General features: G+C 47.3%; 1 protein-coding gene across 1 annotated transcript; it reads right to left on the bottom strand.

Annotated features, from left to right (window-relative positions):
- Positions 1 to 234: 234 nt before the first annotated feature.
- MBLAC1 (metallo-beta-lactamase domain containing 1) lies at positions 235 to 1,162 on the bottom strand. Its single transcript, XM_069646391.1, has one exon. The coding sequence runs from the start codon at positions 1,025 to 1,027 to the stop codon at positions 389 to 391; it is 639 nt and encodes a 212-aa protein (XP_069502492.1). The 5' UTR covers positions 1,028 to 1,162; the 3' UTR covers positions 235 to 388.
- Between the last annotated feature and the right edge of the window lie 15,106 nt (positions 1,163 to 16,268).

The raw sequence follows: 16,268 nt of genomic DNA, 5'->3' as shown, positions 1-16,268 counted from the left end.
GAGAAAAGAATCTGGGGTAATACAAATGCGACTCGCCATGTTCACTCGCCATGTTCACTCAGATCAGCTTCCCAAAAGCGAAGGCTTTGAAACAAGATGCGTCTGGTTGGATGCAAAATATTGGATACCCTAAGAAAGACATTAAGGTGAGAAATATGGTTTAGGTCAAGAGCGTTCCCTCACTTGCTCCACTGAATGTTAGTCATCGAAGGGTAGACGCACGGAGAAAGAAAGGACAATCAAGTATATTTTATTTTAAGAAAACATTTTGACCAGAATATACTGCACTGTGGATGTGACGAACATTTGTGGATGTAATGTTGTCGGTGCTCACATGACACGCTATTCGTGCCTTGTGCAGATATAATGGCTCACTTCATCTTGTTTCCTAGGTGCTTCGGATAACCCGGAAAGGTGCACCATGGCCAGGAATCACCACATCAGCCAGCCGCAGCACCTTCTGTCGGTTCTCTTCCTGCAATGTGGGGTTTTCACTCAGCTCCTGCCAACTGCCGTCATCCCTCTCCCGCTCAAATAGGTCCCCTGCCACCACCACAGTTCCCAATGTGCTGCCCCTCACTTGCACACTGGTGTCGCTGCCTGTGTGCCCAGGCGTGGGGAAGACTTCTACCCAGCTGTCAATCTGGAAGGGATGCCCGCTGCGGAAGTCATGGGAGAGGTAGCAGTCCCCTTTGCAGATGTCATAGGATACCAGGATAGTGGCCGTGGGGAAGAGGTTCAGATTACCGACGTGGTCAGAGTGGCCATGGGTGCAGACCACGTAGGTGACATCAGTGGGCTGAAGCGAGTGTCTTACTAAATGCTGCAGAAGGAATTCACGGTCCCAAGGACCTCCCGTGTCCACCAAAATTATCTGAGGACCCTTAATGAGGGTGATCGTCCCATCGGCCCTTGTATTGCCTTCCGCATCTGTATTCACATATCCTTCCTTCAGTACAAACAGCGAGTAGGGGTGGCCCGGGATCTCCGTTGCACCAAGTGCTTCGGTCCTCACAGATGAACTCATTACCACTGACCACACTTATCTCGGTAGACTGTGTTCTCCGTCCCTGGCTCCATAGGCCACCTGGCACTGCACGGGAGCTCTGCTTTATGACCAAGCCTCTGAATCCATACCGTAATCTTCAAATGAGTCCAACCGTCATAAACCTGTACCATGAACACACACAAAAGGAGAGGGTTAATCTAGCAAGTTTATTTTTCATAATTGCTTCCTGACTAAACAGATACTATATGATCCTGTAACACTACGATGAAAACTCCTTCCTCATAACTTTGCCTTTGACATACCTACACTGCATCCTTATATGATTTCTTATTTCCCACTCAACAATATTCACAGTCCTTTGGTCTTCTCCACCCACAAGCACAAGGAAAAGTGTTGCTTTCTTGCCACGCTCCAGCCACTTCTAACGGTTGGAAATACCACCACCTTCTTGGAACTACTGGAAAGAGTCCAATTCATAGTAGAAGCCAGCGGCACCCAGTTTTAATTTATGTAAAGACCAGAGGCCGCCTACTATGCATTACATTTTCTGTACTTTGACTAGTACGAGCAGCCCCACAGAGCTAACTTTACTCGCTAAAAAAGGCAAAAGCTCACAAAAAATAAAAATATGGAGTAAAAATACTCCCAACAAAAAATAGGAAACAGACGTCGGACCTTGCACCCCTGCTTTCACTCACACAGCTCAATTGATATGTTTACCAGTAGAGCACGTAGCACTACAGAAAGAAAAGACCATCATAACTGCCTGATCAGAAGAAGTAAACATGCATTTTTTTAATGTGTATGAGTAACTAGGTGCAAAAGAAATAATGAGTACAAAAAATTTCCATTTTCCAGTTAAAACATATTTTTGCTCTTATAAAATACTCCCATTGGGCATTGTCCTTATATTTTTACTCTCTAAAAAATCATTTTACTCCCAAATTTAACAAATTGGGGCACAAAATAATCACCTCTACATCCTATGTGGAACACTGAGTACAAGTATATTTAAACTACATTTCCCATGAGCCTTAAGTGAACAAAGGCTGCAATCGTAGTGTCTTTCCCCTAATCAGGACCCATAGTAATTACCACATTTGCAGCCCACTTCACTTCCTCCTTCTAGCTCGCTAACTCCCAGTCTAATCACATTATTGTCTTGCTCCTCGAGTTAGTGGCTAGCATACATTGCTGATGGAGATTAGATTTGGATATTTTAACATATTGGTTCATTTCTTTTTTTTAACCATCTCCTTATTGCAGTTTTCAAAGATTTACAACTGCATCAAAAACAAATAAGTAGAATGACAAAAAGGTACAACTTCCCACACCTCCCCCCTTCATCTCTCGACTGCATTAAACATTCTCAATAGGATCTTCATATGTAATATCATACAAATTCAAAGACCGAATAAACCACTGCATCCACTCTGTTCTATCCCGTTTCGATAAGAAACAATGCCATTGGTACATTATTTCACCGTGTTATCCATCCCGCCCTCCCTTGCTCGCTATCCTGTCGTCATAGGCTGCTGTTGTTGACCTGAAGTATGTCCACTCTCTAAACATAATTCTGCTAGCCTGATTCCAATGTTGTATGACAATGCGCCCAGCTACTGCCAGGGCCACACACCACCATCTAATCCCCTCCCCCCTATTGTTATGTAGCAATACCAAACAGTTGTGGCCCTCCGGGAACCCGGAAGCACTGTTTAAATCATATCCGACGCTTCCAACCAAAACCTGAGTCTGCTGGAGCAAACATACCGCCTGTACCCCACATTCTCTCCAGCAACATGAGGAAAGAGAGCTGCGCATATAATGTAGGTTTACTGCATACTATGGAGGATGGTACTTGAAATTAGTTGTGTGTCTGGGATCCTCAGAGCTATGATGCCATTCCACTACATATTTCTAGGCCATTCCAGATTCCCATTGTAAAGATTCCACCAGCTGACATGATGGGGGTTGAAGCAAAGCATATGCCCAATAAAGTCCACGTTTCCTCAACCCCAAGTCCTCAAAAACATACCTGTTGATCCAGGTCACTAATGTCAACCAATCTGGACAACACACAGCCCACACAAAATTCAACCACTTCACCAAAATCCTAGTTAATGCTCACATGCCCCTAAAGTTGAGTCGCGCCAAAGCCACCCTGTACGCACCCTGGCACAAACTAAGCTCACCACCAACAAGCGTTTAATCAGATCCCTTGACATGCTTTGGTGCGCGGACCGCAGCATAGAGGATCTCTCATCCCTCAAATCCCTGTGCGCTTATCAAAGACATATGATCTCAGATGCCAAAACAGCATATTACTTCGCCATCATCGACAGGAGGAAACCCTTATTCAAAGTAGACGAGTACTACGCGCCAAGCCTACACCTGCCCCAGATGTGCCAGCTTCACAAAAGAAACGGAACGGAATCAATACCTTCTTTATTAACAAAATGTACAAGATCAGCGGTCTCATCACGCCACAAAACTAGATGATGGCCAGCTACCCTCCCCCTACTATCAAGCACTGCCCTCCTGGACTATTTTCACCCTCCTCTCTTCTAAAGGATCTCTCAGACACACTTCATTCCCTTAAATGTAACGCCTATACGGACAACCTCCAGCAGTTCTCCCTCATTAAATAAATCGTCACCCCACTGCTCAACGCACTCCCCTGTATTGGGAATGCCTCTCACAGCGAAGGTGCATTGTCAGATACATTGAAGACATGTCGCATACTGTCCAGTCTAAAAAAACATTGCTTGACCAACCCTTGCATGACCCAAAGGACCTTGCTAACAGGATGCCCATCAAAAACCACCTGTTCATCCAGAAGCTTAATCGAGAAAATCCACCAGCTTGACCTCTCTGATCACCAGTCCAGTATCAGTCGTGAACCATATACATTGAATCACCAACAGAGGGGACTTGTGCCTACTAGTCCTTTTCAACCTCTCTGCTGCCTTCAACACATTCAAGCACCAAACACTACTCTCCTTCCTTGCCAACAGGATGGGGTTCTCCGGAACTGTGCTAAAATGGTTTGTGACCTCCTACCTATCAGGCGGAAAACAGAATGCACACATGGGCTCATTCAGAGCCAAGTTCTCAGTCACCTGTGAGGTCCACCAAGGTTCCCATTCTCTCAAATCTATACAGGGAACCCCTTGGGAACTTTTCTAAACGATCACAACATAGCCATCCATCAGTACACTGAGGGCACTCTGCTGTACCTTAAGGTCAGCGGCTCCCAGGACATTGCTCGCATCCTGAAATGTCTGGCTACCATCCAAACATAGATGACAAACGCCTACCTTAAACTGAACTCTACCAAGAATGAATTCGTCCTCATCGGTTCCCCACCACCCACTTGTGCAACCATGGGTGCACGGCATGCCCCTAGAAGGATACAACCTGCAGCTGTCAAACTTAACCCAATACTTAGGCTTCATTGTAGACAGTAGCCTTCCATTACAAATAAAACCTTGGTAGGACTGATTTTCTATACGCTGGTCTGGTGGACAGATGTATAGAAGGCAAACCTAGTTTAGGGAGCTGTAGCCAAACCAGTTCAAGGTAGGTGAACGAGTGGTCTAGGTTAAGTATCAAGAGGTGGTGAGCTTGTAAGGGGTCCTCAATGAGCACACATCGAGAAGACAATGTTATAAAAATACTAATTTATGGCCATATAACACTAAGAAAAATCACTACGAGCATGTAATATCACATAACTAAATAAATGAAATATACACACGAACAAACAAAAAAAAAATCACTGGAGTAGGGCAAAATACTTAAACCCCTGAAAAGGAAGGATCATAATATTATTCAGCACTACAGGTCCACAGAGATACAAAACTAACTTTAGAAGTCCATCCCTAATATGTATGGGACTTGTGCCCAAACGTTCACCAAAGTTCCACACAGTTTCACGAGATGAGAAGAAATTAGTGTAGGGTTTCTGGGGTCAAATGAAGAGTTCCAAGTGGTAGAGGACAAGTTATTCCAACTAACAAAAGTGTCCTCAACTTTCGGAATGCTTGCGCGAGCAAGCAAGGGTAAAGCCAAACTCTTGTAAAAGTTTCTAAAAGTTATTAAACTTTTAAAAAGGGATTATGGGTTTCAGGTCAGTATTGTGACAACTCTGTCCCCCCCCGTACACCAATTCTTCTCAGAACTTGCCAGGTCTTCTGAAGAGGGGCCGAGGTTGCTTTTCCCACCTTCAGCTCCGGTCTCCGATGCCCAGGGGTTGCAGGATCGTGCACTTCTGCGGTCAGCGACAAATGCTGGTGCGAGGTCTTCAGGTTGGAGAATGCATGAGAAATCGATGCAGGGCCACTCTCAGCACAGATTGGATGCAGGGAAGCTTATTTCGGACGATGCCCATTGATGCACGGCGACGCAGGAGGAGAAACTTGTCGCGGTAAGACTGCCTCCTATCTCGGGTCCCCTTGAAGCTGGAACCACAACATTTGGCAGAGGTGAGAGTCTCGTAGAACAGGCTGGCAATCCCCCCCAAGTCCCAAGCCTTAACGCGGAACGGCGGTGTCTGAAGCATGCTAGTCCAAACTCTGATCTGGTCAGCCACTGGTGGTGCAGGGGCATACCTCCCTACTTGAATGCATTACTATTCCCTTTACTCATGCCCTACCCTGTGACTTTTAACTCATTCGAATACAGGCTTCAGCTAATTATACTATTCACCAACTGATTGTCTGCCATCGTCTTGCATTTCTTCCTCAGGAATTTCATTTTTTTGTTTTTCTTTTTTTTTTTTTAGGTTTCAGCAAGCGATAGCAGACCTCACTCTATCGCGCTCAAATCTGGTTCTTATGGGGGATTTCAGTGTGCACGTAAATGATACTGATGACACTCAGGCTTTTAAGTTAACATGTGGCCTGAGTGACTTTAACCTGCTTGCACGCAATAATTTGCCTACGCATAAGAAAGGCAACACTTTGGATCTCATTTCCTTGGCGGATGAAGTAATATTTACTTTTCAACCGATACCGGTTATTTGGTCTGACCATTTCCTCCTTCTAAACCAACAGAACAAGTTTCCGGCTGTCTCAAAGATAATATATCAACACTGATGGATCGATGGATGGGAAGGCTCTCTCAATCCCTGCTCTGCCCTCATTTCTATGGCGGCCACGGCTAATGTGTTGGCCCCCATGCAACTGGGTGTTTCCCAGGCAAAAACATCGGCTCTGTGGTTCACAGCCGACTTGAGGCCACTGAAGCAGGCGTCCATGAGGGCTGAACGTAAATGGCTTCTGAGCTCAGATCTAGAATCTAAAGCTTACTACGAATCAGCTCTTCTCATCTATCAGAAATCCATTAAAAGTGCCAAGTCTCGGCACTATGCGGATTGTCTTACTACTGCCGTCTGCTCGTCACATGAGCTCTGTAAGATAGCTAAGGAGTGGTCGGTTCCACAGCCTCTGCCGAAGGATCCCTCTCGCTCTCAAGCAGTACACTATCAGGTCAGCTGTTTTTTTTTCCAGGAGAAAATTGCTAAGATCAGGAACGCCATTGTAGCAGCGCAACCGTGTGCTCCAAGTGGTACTTCTGTATCACCAGCACACTCTGACGAAATGTTTTCTACTTTTCTATCCTGTGACTAATGAGACAGTTGCGGATGCCATTGGCAAATTGAAATCTGTGTCCCCTTCGGATTCCATCTCTCTACGTACGATACAAATCCTTGCGTCCTTTTTTTTTTACTGCTGCCCTTAGTTACTATTTCACTAATGGTGTTATTCCGGTTTCTCTAAAACACGCCGTTTCCCCCTTGCTGAAAAAGCCCCAACTTAATTCAGCCCTTCTGGACAGCTATCGTCTTATTTCGCTGCTGCCTGTCCTCATGGAGACTATCCTTACACCTCAGGTTTCCAGTTTCTTAGAAGCAGGTGGTCACCTACATTCCTGTCAGGCAGGCGTCCACGCATGGGAACCGAGTCAGTTATGATTTCGGTACTCAATGACCTAGCACTAATGCAAGAACGCGTAGAGGTCGGAGTCTTGATTCTCCTTGACCTCTCTGCGGCATTTGACACGATAGATCATGCTATTCTACTCCAGTCTTAAACAGACTGGTATGACAGGCATACCTCTGGCCTGGTTGGCTTCTCTTTTAGCAGAGCACCAGCAGACTTTATTTCCATTTGTCTCTGTCCTTTTTTCAGTGTCATGTGGGGGTCTTCAGGGTTCCTCTCTTTCCCCATCTTCCGTTTAATATTTAATTGCGTTTTCTTGCTGACCTTGGACCCCTCTTTGAAATTGAGGGGATGTCTCACTGAGATTGGGGTATGGAAGGCGGAGAACTGGCTGCAGTTAAATGGGGGGAAAGACTAGAGGTCCTGGTGGTGGGCTCCATTGACCCTTTGCCCTACTGAAATTCTGATTTCTGGCCTGACTCGTTCGGCCCCTGTCCTGCCCCTAATAGCTGTGTGAAAAGCCTAGGGATAAAACCTCTCCCCTCTGGCTCACGGGAGGCTCAAATTTCCTCAATTTGTAACACTGGTTTCCTTATGCTGAAAATATTGAGGAAAGTCCTGCCTTTCTTGCCGCCTGCCCATCGCTCCCTGGTGGTTACGGCTTCTGTCATGAGCTCTCTGGATTACTGTAAGGGCATCTACTTGGGCCAAACTGACTTTCTGATCCAGAGACTCCAGATTCTTCCGAATGCATCCACGCATCTGGCTCGGAGGGCCCCCAAGCTGTCCCACTCTAGCCCGTTGTTAGCTAAGCTTCATTGGCTCCTGGTTAGAAGCCAGATTAAATTCAAGGTCCTGTGTATTGTGCACTGTTCGGTTCAGTGCACAGGTCCTGTCTTTCTTCGCTCTAAACTTACCAACTATGCCCCGGCACGCAGGCTTCGCTCTACAGGTACAAACCTCTTGTTGGTTCCACGCTTTCGCAGGGCTAGGCTTGGATGTCGCTCTTTCTCCGTCTTGGCTCCCACTTTGTGGAATTCTCTCCCACTGAGATTACGTGACATACCTGACCATTTAATTTTCTGTTAAGCTTTAAAAACGTTCCTCTTCTAGGCTCTTGACATGCCCCTTTTCCGGTCTTCTAGTAGCGGCCAGATGCCTTCGGCCAGGTTTTTCTTGCGCTTAACAAATTTAAATACATACATGCAATACATAAAATACTTCCGAAGGCACTTCTTCGCAGACATTGAGAATGGATGTTCCCTGCCCTCCAAGGGTTCAACAAGACAGGGCTCTCACAGGACAGCAGCAAAGGTTGGTCGTCAGGCCCTCTTCCAGGATCTCTGAACAATGGGTGCAGGGATCCCCTTATCCAAAAAGCCAGTGAAGAGCTCTCACTAGCCAATCAAAGATATCACTGACAGACACACTGACAGACACACACACACACACACACACACACACACACACACACACTCCCCCCCCCCAGAAGTGATACAATCAGGAGCACTGGTGGCACAACTCATGAATACAATTCAGACACACTGACACAAGTTTGCGGATTGGGTCCCAACCCACTTCTTGGCAGCAAACACACATGTCCTTGCAGTAGCCCACAAAATGCCTCTGCTTTCTCAGACACTGGAAGTCCATATAAAGATTTTCCCGGCCTCACAGTCCAGGAAGAAGGGTTAGTGACAAGATGGCCAAGGGACAAACGAAAAACCTTGTGGCACGGTCATTTTTCAACACTAGCCACACTAGGTAGCCAAACGCAGTAGGCTAAAGTAAAATACACTAAATAAATAGCAAAAAGTAACTGGTGACACCAGCTTGTCCCTTGGGCACACCTAAAGTAACCACAAATCCTCTTAGTGTTAGTATAGGGGAAAACAAACGTTTTACCCAATTGTACAATGATAAAAAGTGATAACAATGTAACAAAACTAAGGGAAACAATGTTTCTCAATACCGACAGACTGAAGAACATCAGTCAGTCAGTCAGTTTCCCCTGGACAAATTAGCAAAAGCCAGTGTAGTGAAGATGAAGTCTGCACTGCACTGCAGAAAGAGCATGTCCGCTTCAAAAATAAAAGCAAAACATTTGGCGGGCCATAAAAATGGGAGAAATATTTTCTAACAAACCTTATCTCCCCGCCCCATATGATATCCGTACTGCGTCCCAAACCCTAGTTATCTTACACATCCAAGGTGGACACTCCCTCCTCACTGGGCTTCCAGTCACATTTCTGGCCCCCCCCTCAAGGCAGTCCACCATGCCTCAGCTCACTTTTACAGGGATCCACAAATCCGTCTGGATCTCTCCTACACTGGCTCCCTCTCCCCGCCAGGATCAGATTTTTAGAACTTTATCCATCACCCACAAGGCAGTCTTAAACGGAACACAAACAAACTTGGCGCATAAAATCCACACCTCTAGACACTCTCACGCCTCACATGGCAAAACGATCAAAAGGTTGGACGCCAAGCTAGCATGTAAAGACTTGCGAGTTGTCCTTCTCCTGCAATGCTCCGACCATCTGGAATTCAAACCCGGTAGAGGCTTGAAATGCCACCACCATCCTCTAGTTCCATAAACTACTAAATATGTAGCTCTTTACAATGTAATGTAAGTGGTCTTGTATAAAATCTCTACCTTACAAACCAAAATCAACAAAACAAGTAGTCTGCTACCAGACCTACCAGCGAATTCCTTTGCTAATAAACCACCAGCACCTAATCATCCCTTCAAACCTTTCTGCTTCTCTCCTTTAACTATCTATGAAGTAGAAAACATCATTAACAAGATCAAACCTAACGGACAAGGCGATTCCTGCCATGCCCCCATCATCAAGGAGGCAGCCCATGACACTGCCCCCTTTATCACCACATTTATTAACGCCTCATTCAAATCCGTTATTGTCCCTGACAATCTGAAAGACGCATGAGTCATCCCTTTAAACAAAAAAGCCAAACCTCGATTCGAGCAACCCCTCAAACTACAGACCCATCACCACAGTGCCATTTCTCCTGAACATTCTTGACCGTGTTGCCTATCTACAAATTCAGGCCTATCTTGAAGATAAACTCCTGGGTCTTCGTCAGTAAGGCTTCCGACCAAGACACGGGACGGAAACTGCTTTGATCGACTTAAAAACGCAAATTGAGGACCTAAAAGACAAGGGCAAACTGGCACTCCTTCGGCTTCACCTCTCAGCAGCTTTTGATTTGGTCAACCACCAAAACCTTTGCCATCACCTCAAAATCGTTGGCCACTTCTCAGAAGATGCCACCTCATGGATTAGATCCTTCCTGGTGAACAGAATGATGAGGGTCTTCTCACCATCTGCTACTGGTGGGCCCTCTCCAGTCAGGTGCAGGGTCCCACAAGGGTCATGTGTTTCCCCCACATTATACAATGTATTTACAAAGCCGCTCTTTGATATTCTGGACTCTCTGGGTGTCACTTACACAAATTATGCAGATGGATACTGATCCCCATCACTGGTGACTATGCAACAGACTCAAAAGCGCTTAATGAGGTCTATACCGTCATTCAAGCCTGGATAGCGCATCATGGGCTCTGCTTGAACGATGATAAGACCGAGTTACTTTTCCTAGGTTCACAAACTAGATTAAATAAACTTGACACAGTATTCCAATCGTTCATCAATGATGGGAACACCATTAAGGTGTCCAATGATACCAAAACCCTCGGTATCTATCTAGATTCCACCCTATCACTCCATCGACAAACTAACGCAGTGGCTTCTGCAGCAGCTTACACATGCAAGCTGATAACAGCATGCAGACCATTTCTTACAACTAATAGCTATCATCCTGGCCAGAACACTCATCTTGTCAAAGATCGACTATTGTAATGCGCTTTACCTTGGGACTAGCCAAGGAAACATTAACAATCTTCAGGTTACCCAGAACAATGTCATTAGGGCTGCTCTTAACTTCCCTAGGATATTACATATCTCAGACACTAGACGGAGGCTTCATTGGCTATCGGTCGCTTCAAGAATTTCACTGAAAACACTAATGATGACCCACAAGTGCCAAGCTAAGCTTGCCCCCGAATACCTGGCCAACAGCTTCACCATACACACTGCCCTTCGACCATTGAGATCCACTTTTACTCACTCGCTGTCCATTCCTAGATTTAAGCAACAAACAGTAGGAGGAAGCAGTTTCCCCGTCCTTGCGGCCAAACTCTGAAACACCATCCCCATCCAACTAAGAGAGGAGCCTTCCTTCCCTGCCTTCAAACGCAAAACTAAAAAATTGCTCTTTGAGCAGGACACAGCTGCATCCCGCTGATAATGCTCGTCTGTCTATGATCTGTATCTTTGCCCACTGCATTCTTGAGTACCTGCACTTTTGCTGTAACAAATGTACCAGCTAATATTTGTAACATTTGTATCATGTAAGAAATACGTTGTATTGTAAGCTTTACCTTGTAAGAAATGCACCCAGATGCCTCTGGGCCAGGCACACAATATAAATAAACTAAACTATAGCACCTATCTGCCAGTATTGGTGGCCTTGCTGCGCTTTTTGAACCTGTTGGACAAATACAAATCCCACCCTTCCTCCACCAACATTACTGTGCTACTGTATAGAATGCCAAGGCCAATGCTGGGGCCCTCCCGTTGTGAAGTCTCAGCCGATTTTAAGCTAGATGTATTTATTTATTTTTAGATTTGTAAAGCTCTGAAACCTTGAGGCACCGGGGTGCTGTTCCAACCAGTTACATGACACAAGCTTAGATGAAAAAGTACATATTGCGACAGATTAAATGAAACAAGACAAGGGTGAGGAGGGGTGCATATTGAAAGGATAGGGAATAGCTGTTGCAATTAGTTATGTAGCCGTTACACATAGCAGAAAACAGTGTACATCTTGGCATAGGTAAGAAGGTGAAAGTTGATGCTCAGTTTCGTTTTAGGGCCTTGTGGAAGGTCCAGTAGGAGGTTTCTGCTCTCATGGAGGTGGGCAAGGCGGTCCACTGGTGAGCTACTATCGAAGGAAAGCTAACCCCACCGCCTTTGGCTTTCTTGATTTTGGGGCAGATGAGCCTATGCCGATAGGTAGATCTGACTGGCTAGCAGAGATTGATCTCTGAATTTTTTGGACTAGGTACGGTGGGGTGGTGTTACTCAGGCCTTTGTGTAATCGAGAGAGTCTTGAAGGTGATCTTTTCTTTGATTGGGAGCCAGTGGGCATTTTTCTTTGCAGCGGAGATGTGGTCTCTTCTCTGGATATTCAAGGCTGCTGGGAGGGCGTTATTTTGAATTGTCTGCATTTTGTTTATGTTCTGTTTAGAGGTACCGGCATTCAGAACGTTACAGTAGTCAAGTTGAGCCCCTGTGATATCTCCGGCAATGGTGAGGCAGTTCTCTGGTGTGAGGAACTGTCTGGTGGCAGTGAGGAGCTTGGCCGTGTAGGCTGCAGAGGAGGCCACTGTGCTTACTTGTTGGGTAAAGGAGAGTGTAGAGTCGAGGTGGAAGCCCAGCGTTTTTACAGAGTCTGAGACTGGCATGCATATTCCGTCTATGGTGAAGGAGGAGTATTGTGAGCCGAGTTTCTGTAGACAGGTTGGTGAGCCTGCGAGGAGGATTTCAGAAGATTTGTGCCCATCCAGGTTTGGATGGGAGAGATGTTGATGGCGCGGGAGTCTTCTTCGTAGGAACCTGACAGTGGGATGAGGATTTGCGCGTCAGCGGCATAATTGGTGTAAGTTATGCTGATGCCATCAAGAACGTCAAAAAGTTGTTTAGTGAAAAGGTTATATATAGATGGCGAGACGCAGGACCTTTGGGGGACACAGCAAGGAATGGAGATGGGTGGAGCGTTTGCTGCGTTCGAAAAAACTCATGGTTCTACCATTGAGGAAGGAGGCCATTCAGGCCGTGGCATTTTCAGAGAAGTTGGCTGAGGTGGTAGCATGATCGACCAGGTCAAAGGCGGCCGAGAGATCGAGGAGAAGGAGCAAGTCAAGCTGGATTTTCAAATCAAGAAGGGCAGATTTTGTGCCATGCCCTGGGCGAATTCCAGATTGTCGGATGCCTAAAATGTGGTTTGTTTCGAGTTAGTCTTGGATCTGGTTGTAGGCTGCTCCATCTAGGATCTTGAGCAAGAATGGGCCAGTGGTTATGGGGCGGTAGTTGTTGGGAAGGGCAGGGTCCAGGGATGGTTTTTTTCAAGGTGTGGGGAGACCCAGGATTCCTTAAGGCTAGCAGGTACTTGGTTAGCTGCGAATGAGGCGTTGATGAAGGTGGTGACGAAAGGTGTAAGGGATTGTGATTGAGGATGGTTTTCTCCATTAGAGATGTCTCTAAATTGGAATGAGGGTGCAGTGTGAGTTATGACAGCAGGGTGCACTGCGGTGGCCGACGTTTTGACTAGTTTGAGTTTTATCTTTTGCTGGAGTTGGTGAATTTTGTCTCTCATGGCACTCTGAGTGTTGCTGCACCAGGATTAGTCTTTTTCAATGGTGTCGGGGGGAGAGGTGGGTTTCTCAAGCTCCAAGAATTTTTAATAGTTCTTTGGTGTTGTTAGCTTCTTGGATTCTAGTGTTGTAGACTAGGGCTTTGGCTGTTGTGATAGCTTGTTTGTAATCTTTAGCGAGGTCCAGAAAAGCAGTTTTGGAGAGGGGAGATGTCCTCCCCACCCCCAACCCGCCCATGACAATTCAGCTTGACGCGTTTTAGTACGTAGTGCTCGTAAGTCTGTGTTGAACCAGGGGTTGAAGTGGCAGGTAGGTTTGGCTTTCCTGGGGCGGAGTGGGGCTACCTGATTAATGGCATTGGAGAGTGTGATGGTATAGAGGTTGGCTAATGCTTCTGGGTCGGTAGTATGGCAGGATCTTGAGCAGAGGGGATTGAGTTGGGGGAGATGGAGTCTTTAGGCATTTTACATGTGCTACGTGTATAGGTAGGAGGCAGGGAAGGCCGAGGCACGGGTGGCTCTTTGAGTGTGGTGAATGAGAATGTAATAATATGGTGGTCGGACCACAGACAGGTGGAGTTGGAGAGGATGTTGATCTGGTTGTTGAGGGCTGCAATCCAGTCGAGGGTTCTACCCTTGTCATGAGTGGGAGAGGATATGCAGTGTGTGAAGCTGAGGTCAGTTAGGCCGACAGCTGTGGATGTGGCAGCTGCATCTGAAGGGTCTAGATAACCTAGGTTAAAGTGACCTACAATGATCACTCTGGAGGAGGGTTTGATATTGCTTAGAGTTTTCCTCAAAGGCTTCGACAAGTCCCGGCTGGCAATAGAGGATGTGCAGGGTAATGGCGCCTGTGGGGGAATTGGTCAGTTTGAGAACAAGATATTCGCAGTGTTCATAGGTGGAGGTCTGGGTTTGTCTAATTTGAAGAGTGTCCGTGTAAATGATGGCAACACCGCCTCCTCGGGGGACGAGGCGGTCACATCTCAGTATGGTGAAACCCTCCGGTATAGCAAGTGATAGTGCAGGGCCAGATGCTTGTGTGAGCCATGTTTCTGTAATGGCAAGCAAATCTAGGTTTTGGTTCACTATCAAGTTTTTGATGTCAAGTGAGTGGGCTGGGGGAGACCTTGTGTTAATGAGTGCTCCCAAGATGCGAGGGGGGGGGGGTTTAGCAACAGGCGACGCATTGGTAGAGGTGGTTTTAGTGGGGCTCTGGGGGAGGTTGGTGCGTAGGACTTGGGGGGGGCTCTTGGCGTTTGTGTAGGTGGCAGTGAGAAGCAATGTGGGTAGGTGGTATCTGATGGGAGTGTGGAGGGAGCGTGATGGGGGGCCTGGAAGGTGTGTGCTGGTGTGTCTCTAGGTGATTGAGGAGTAGGATAGTGCCTAATCCAGTTGGAACGTGAGCCAAGGTGGATGTTTCTGCTTTCAATAGGGGCTGGGAAATGTTCTGAAGTGTGTGTTTCTTAGAGATAGTGGGCGAGTGTAGGAGACATTTTCAGGTAGTGTAGTTAGGTGGTCGATTGCTGGATGAACACTAAGGTGTTAGGAACTATTTGCCTTAGGGGGTGTTCGTTGGTGGAAAGGTGAGTATCCGGGCGAGTTCAGAGCAGCCGGTGTGCGCAGCGGTTCGGTGATGAAAGGTAGGGGTGTAGTGTGTATGCCCTTCCAGAGATGATTCAGGAGGGCATCGGAAGGCTGTGGACCTCAGCTGGCAGGAGCTGCTGCACAGGAGTGGGGGTTTTGTGCTGAAGGAGCGTACCAGCACTAGTCAGGGGTGAGGGGTGAAAATAAAAATCGGGTAGGAGTAGCGGTCGGACGGGGTGTGTATATGGGCAAAGCAGAGGGTTTCAGTGTGGTCACTGGGTGATTCTCCATTGTGGGGGAGAGAGGGTTAGTGGAAGATAGGCGTGTCGTGAGGCTGGCGTCTGAAATATGTTGTGAAGTGCGCTAAGAGCTGCATTGCCGAACGGGGGACAAAAGCGGTGGGGCATGGGAGTGTACAGTCGTATGGTTGTTGTGTATGGGTGGGATGCCATCAGGTAGTGAAGGACAAGAATCCGGGTCGCGGTAGGCTTACCTTTGCTGTGAAGCAGCTGCTCGGGAAAGACGGACCGCCGACCACTGACAAAACACATGCCGGTGTGTGAATAACTGGGCTACGCATGGTGAACTTCTGGATGGTGCAGGAGTGACGGCGTCAGGGATCGGTGCGGATGAGATAAAGAACACCGGAGACGAAGGACGACACAAAATGGCCGACCAGGGCCCGGAACAAAGGAAGAAGGGAGCCGCACAGTGACCCAGCGGAGGCGGCGCACTGCGTGCACATTTGTCACTTGAGCAAACTACAGGTTCCCTGGGTCATGTCGAATAGGAAGGTGAGGCCGAAGGCGAAACAGCCCACCCTGGACGACTTCACTAAGACGTCCCCGGGTCAGGACATCACCATGAGCAGGGACAAGCTGGCTGCGAGCGGCACGATGACTTCGGGCGCCAACCAAGAAATCCTGGCGGTGATTGCGGACCTAAGGGCGGCCTGGGAATCTAAGCTCGAACTGGCCGTCACCGAACTAAAAACAGCGTTGGACCTTAAGGTCGGAGAGGTACAAGAGGATGTTAACCTACTCCGACAGGATGTCAGGGCCTTGGCGGAGCGCACAGAGTCCCTTGAGAAGGAAGTCGGCCCGAATACTGCGGATTGCGCCTCCCATAAAGCCGAATTGCACGCCCTGATACAAAGAGTGGGCAACCTAGAGAGCAGAGCGGAGGAGGCGGAAGGACGAGCCCGTCGCAATAACATCTGCATCGTGGGCCTGCCGGAGGGGATGGAGGGCCGTGATCCTACGGAATTCATTGAA

The sequence above is a fragment of the Ambystoma mexicanum genome, chromosome 1p (assembly GCF_040938575.1).
Source record: "Ambystoma mexicanum isolate Mex_15411 chromosome 1p, UKY_AmexF1_1, whole genome shotgun sequence".
NCBI classification, from domain to species: Eukaryota; Metazoa; Chordata; class Amphibia; order Caudata; family Ambystomatidae; genus Ambystoma; species Ambystoma mexicanum.
The sequence above is the reverse complement of the archived record's forward strand: the minus strand, read 5'-3'. Positions and strand labels throughout refer to the sequence as shown.